The following is a 6,018-nucleotide window of genomic DNA, read 5'->3' on the forward strand; positions in this document are numbered from 1 at the left end:
ATTTCCTTAATAAAAATTCTTTAATATTGAACCCACTACAATTCTACGATTATTAATGGACACTAACATTCCCACGAAACCTACCAGGTGTACAAAAATATTGATCTTTCTCATTACAAAAAATATTCGATTTTGTCACCAGATCCAATCAAATCTCTCGTCAAAATGCGAGAAAGTGTTTTTTACACGCAGAAAAGTGTCAAAAAACAACAATACTGGAATACCAACTTCTTACCATGACATTTCATATCACTGACTCAATTCGGTTCGCAAAAAATCGCCTACACTTGAAGATATGTTAGTTCAAAGTGGGAAAGGGGATAATTAACCCCCAAAACTGCTTCATCCATCAAAAAGATGAAACGAGGTGGTCATTTGTTGATCTCAAGTTCGACTAAACCTAAGATCAACAAACCTAGGAGGTGCTGCCATCTCACGCCAAACCGTCCCAAGGAAAATTCCATCAGAACGCCGATGATTTCCGTAATCTCGAAAATACTGAAGATGATCCGAAATCGACCGAAATTTTTTCGTCGAAATGAAAAAATTCGAGTTTAAAAACAAAATTTTATTTTGAAGCTGTTCCACAATCGGAGTTTCAATAATCGAAAGTCGGGAAAACGCTTATCTTCGACTTCAATATATTCAACAACCACTTTTCGCTTACCGTCGTTATCGAAGCGTCGAAAACGTATCTGTACGTTTCCAACTGGAACGTAACCTATAATTATATCAGTTCAAACAGATTTTTTCGTTTACGAGGATTGTTCGAAAAGTTTCTCAACATTAAAGTCGAAATTTACTAGCAACACGCCACGTCACGCTACCCCACGCTGTGCTTCTTTGGCTCGTAGCTCTGGTAGTTCGTCTAGAAAGATTTTAGAACAATACGCAGCTGTTAGAGAAAAAGAAGATTTTGGGTAGATAAAATCGTTAAAAACTTGGTGTTTCAATCCGAAAAATATAAGCATTTAGTAATCGGTGTCACGTGTACTTCCGTAAATACAAAATGGAGGCCATCACGCGTCGGTTTGAGAAGAGAATTGGCGTGGCGTGGCGTAGCGTGTTGTAGGGGCTAATTGTGTACGCATACGATTGAATTTAATGAAAAAACATATGCGTGGCGTGGCATGTTCCTAGTAAAATTCGGCCTTAAATATTCGATCGTTTTTCCACTTACGTGTATCGGACAAGATTTTGGTATCACTTTAGAAACTTCTATTCGAAAATAAATGCTCGCTGTAACTTGAGGTATGGGGTAAATATTCGTTGGTAATCCGCATATAACCTCAAAATATATAAAAAATTTCGTGTTTACACATTAATAAGATAATACGAATCGCTACACTGAGAAAAAGAAATCCATATATTGTTTCCAATAATGTCCTTTTAGCATGGAAGGCTCTCCTCTATTATTGTACAAAACATCAAGGTATTCGAATTTTTCTACTTCCATAACCTCACTTATCCTCTCTTGACGTTGTATTCCAAATCTCATCATTTTTGTTTTCGTTGATTGTTAAACCTGAACGCTCCCCCTCTGTAACTATCTCTTTTAACATTGTTTCTGTTATAGGTTACTATATCATCAGATTAAGCGATTATTCGTCCACCAATTACCCTCAAAGTGTTGTCGATGTTCTGACCCTTTTTTTGGCTCACAGTCATCTCGATTAATCTATAGAGTTTTTAGTCTACCTCTCGATCTTTCAGATGTTTCTGTTAGAGCCAAAAGGCTTGTTAAAAATCGATGTAGAGTATTTCTGTTTTATTGTATGCATTGCTTCATCTCAGTGTTTTTAAACTATATTTTTGTCATTTTAATGTACGAGGTGTGGTTATTGAATAACGAGCCAATACAAAACAACCCCTATACGAACGAAGGTGACGGCTATACTGGTTTGTTCACATACACGGTTAGCATCAGGTTAAACAGCTGATAATCGCTTATCTTTGAGGCAAACCTATTTTTTCTGTCTCGTTATTTAATAACCAAACCTCGTACATTTAGACAAGGTTTTTTTAAAAAAAACTTGTAAATTTATACCTCGTAATGATAAAATAGTGAGATAGGTTCTTCGGTGATCTTCTTAAAATAAATCCCACATAACCACTGTTCTTGAACTTCACAATTATCTAAATATTCTGTTATTTTTTGCACCCCCAACGGTATAGTGAAATCTTTGATCAAGGGCCAATCGAAAGTGATTGATTGATACCTTACAGAACTGGTAGTCGACTGTATTTTATTGAAAATACCTATTTGTAAATAATTAGCTAATTTGTAACCTTCTGTTGGTAGCATCTTTTCCGCAACCGCGTCTTAAAGAAATAAATTTTTTTTTAATATTAGATAAAGAAATAATGACAGTTTTAGATTTTTTCGGGATCAAATCAAAACTATTTGATGATTATAAAAAACTTTTTGATATACTGTAAACAATTTACTCTTACTTAATGATGAATTATTTAAAAAATAGTAAAAAAAACAATTAGAAACGTTCTAAGCTACTACATTTCGAATATGAAAAAATTAAGTACTTTTTGATAACCGCGGTTTTGACATTTTATTTGAATGAAAAAATGTTCATAAGAAACTTTACAATGTGTTAAAAAATTTTTTTTAAAGTTACATGTTCAATACAACAATTTCTTAAAAAATTGCTTTACGAGGGTTATGAAAAAAATTGTTAGATGTAGACAACGATATAACGAGGGTCGTTGAAAAAAACAATAGAGACCTAGACCATTGCTACTACCAGAACGGTCCAATAAATTCAAGGCATCGACCACGACTCGAACGAAAAATTTCAAACATTGTTAGTACCAGGTCTTTTCAATAAATTAACAACGTATACCATACGAGGACTCTTCTAATTTTTGGTGTTACCAGTACCGTTCAATAAAATATACAGATATTAAATGAAATTAAAGCACTGTTGAAATATTTAAAAACGTAGATTTATCTATCACGAGGACTCACTCTAAAATATTTGGAGATTCTGGTGTTACCAGGACCGTTCGATTATTTGAAGACTTAGACCTCGCTATTACGATTTAAAACGGGAATTACGCCGTCACAAGAACTGTTGAAGGAGTAAAAAGTAGTTACCGGCGGTGTACAATAAATTTTAGACGTACTAGCTATCACTAAGACAGTTCAACGTATTTAAGACTATAACACGTATTATATAAAGAATTCCAGACGTACGAGAGGAAAACTAAAAATAGACAATGTAAACATTAATATTACCAGGGTAGTTTAATAAATCTATGACATAAGCGACGCTAATACGGGGATTGCTTTTACCAGGACCAGTCAATTAATTTAAGATGTAGATGAGATTATTATGAGGATTCGAAGCTACAAATGTGAGTATTGGCAGTACCAGGCCAGGACCGTGCTAAATGTTGTCGACACAATTACGAGAATCGATATTACGAGGACCGTTCGAAAAATAGGGATAATATTTAATATTACCTGTTGCATCTCGTATAATAAGATCGATAAATTCTTCAGCGAATATGCAAACATCTTTAAACGGCATACAAGTTTCCTGTTTTTGTCGATTTAAAAATTTGCACGTTCGATTTACGCAAGGACCTCTGTCGATTACAACCGGTTGTAATTTTCCATCGTGTTCTAAATAAAACGATAAAAAAATATAACAGTTCACGTATCGGTTAAAAAAAAACGATTTACCTTCCAGTTTATCATGTAATCTAGCGAAAATATCATTTAAAATATTTTCGGCGACTGTATAACCGTCCCCGACTTGTACGCACATATCGTACTTATATTTACTTTGAATTTTCGTTCCTTTCGAACTAAATGATAACGTGGTATTCCCGACACTATACGAATCAGTTTCGCTGCCAGAATAAGTGCTTCCACGTATTACCGCCTTTTGATTATCTTTTTTTTCGACCTACATCAAACAGATATGTAAATATCCCCAAATTTCTATAGCACTACCCCCCAAAGTACCAAATTTCTATAGCATTAGCACCCAAACTACCAAATTTCTCTAGCATTACCCCCAAAGTATCGAATTTCTCTTGTACTACCTCTCAAAGTTTCGAATTTCTCTAGAGTTACCTCCCAAAGTACCAAATTTCTCTAGCATTATCTCCCAAAGTCCCGAATATCTCTAGTCATACCCCAAATGTCCCTAATTTCTCCAGCATTACCCCTAACGTCCCTAATTTCTCTAGTATTACTCCTAAAGTACCGCATTTCTCTAGCACTACCCCTCAAAGTTCCGAATCTCTCTAGCACAACGCCCAACGTCCCTAATTTTTCTAGCACAACCCTCAAACTATCGATTCTCTCTAGAACAACCCCCAAAGTCCCGAATTCCTCTAGTACAACCCCCATAGTATGAATCTCACTAGTATAACCCCTAACGCCTCGAATCTCTATAGAATTACCCCTAAAGTCTTTAATTTTTGTAGCATTACCCCCATTATACCAAATAAAGATATTTACGTCTATAATTTGCCCGTAAGGACATTTTTCATTCTGGCAAATATCGATGGTGTCCTTGAAAACGGTACATTCTTTCAACAACGTTTTATAAGGACACAATTGATTTGTGCATATTCCTAAATTATCCTTATCGACATTAAGGACTCTCCCAGCGAGATCCTTACATTCCAAATAAGGTATTTTATATGGGCATTGTTCGTTATCGCATAAAGGTGATTGTACTAGTTTTTTATGTTTCTTAGTGCATTGTTGACATTTCATCTTCAATCGACATTTCGGATTAGTGCACTTTTTCTCTTTTTCCACTGTTTTTTCGTACCCGATTCCGCAGAATCCATATTTTTGTTTAAAAGGACAATCTTTGAATGTACAACGTTGTCGTAACGGTTCGGAGGTACATTCAGCCACGGCTATTTTGTAAGGACAATATTCATTCGAACATATCTTGTCTACGTCTATTTCTATTTGTACGTTCGATTCCAATAAACATTCTTCATATTTCTTTTGATATAGACACGATTCATTCGCACATAATAGATTTTCCTCACTCATCACGATATTTGGTGGAATTGTTAGTACAAATTTATAAAATGACGTTTATCGGTATAACCGTCAACTGTCAAAATACAATCACGAAGCTTCAACTTCACTTTATTCTTCTAAAATCTGACGTTTATCGTTATAATTGTCAACTGTCAAAATACAATCATGAAGCTTCAACTTCACTTTATTATTCTAAAATCTGACGTTTATCGGTATAATTGTCAACTGTCAAAATACAATCATCAAGCTTTAACTTCACTTTATTCTTCTAAAATCTGACGTTTATTGGTATAATTGTCAATTGTCAAAATATACTCATGAAGTTTCAACATTTTATTCTTATAAAATATTCTAAAAAAGTTTTTTCCTTTTTGTTGATATTAACTATGAAATTATTTCATAGTTTATGAGACTACTTAGGAGTACTAGTATATACGTGACGAGGTGGCCGAGTGGTTAAGGCGTTGGACTGCTAATCCAATGGGCTCTGCCCGCGTGGGTTCGAATCCCATCCTCGTCGTACAGTTTTTTTAACTCTTTTGCTAGTAATTCTTAAAAAATTTCACGAACTAAAACGTTGTTTTATAATCAGCTCGTATTTTATATCGATACGACATGCTTCACTGTCTATTGAAAAACTTTTGAAACATGAAAATCGATTTTTCGTATATTTCATATTTCTATTTTTTTAAATATTTTAGAAGGGCTATTTAATGAAATAACGACAGTTTTATTATTATTATTAATGTAATATATCAAAATTTGATATACGAGGGCTGCTACGTAAGTTTTGAAATATGACAACCCTGATGAGAACATGTCAAATGTGATATTGTCATCATAAAATTTGACATTTCGTGCATATTTTCGTGTGATGATTTTCGACGTGGATTAAACAATCTCTAAGTGGTTTTCCGAATTCGATTGTTGTCGCATTTCGCTACAAGATAAAGTTCGATAACTCTCCAACCGACCTTGTACATTTA

General features: G+C 34.3%; 1 protein-coding gene and 1 non-coding gene across 2 annotated transcripts; one reads left to right on the plus strand and one right to left on the minus strand.

The window, feature by feature from the left end:
* Positions 1 to 553: 553 nt before the first annotated feature.
* On the minus strand, positions 554 to 5,102 carry LOC130895107 (uncharacterized). The gene is made up of 6 exons (XM_057802248.1): positions 4,490 to 5,102; positions 3,704 to 3,929; positions 3,482 to 3,643; positions 2,048 to 2,322; positions 1,181 to 1,288; positions 554 to 721 (listed from the first exon to the last, which is right to left on the minus strand). Exons 1-6 carry the CDS (start codon positions 5,039 to 5,041, stop codon positions 599 to 601), a joined length of 1,446 nt encoding a protein of 481 aa, XP_057658231.1. The 5' UTR covers positions 5,042 to 5,102; the 3' UTR covers positions 554 to 598.
* A 368-nt stretch (positions 5,103 to 5,470) lies between these two features.
* Positions 5,471 to 5,552, plus strand: Trnas-gcu (transfer RNA serine (anticodon GCU)). The gene has a single exon. It is a non-coding gene; the product is annotated as a tRNA-Ser (tRNA).
* The last annotated feature ends 466 nt before the right edge of the window (positions 5,553 to 6,018 follow it).

This window comes from Diorhabda carinulata, chromosome 6 (assembly GCF_026250575.1).
Source record: "Diorhabda carinulata isolate Delta chromosome 6, icDioCari1.1, whole genome shotgun sequence".
Lineage (NCBI taxonomy): Eukaryota > Metazoa > Arthropoda > Insecta > Coleoptera > Chrysomelidae > Diorhabda > Diorhabda carinulata.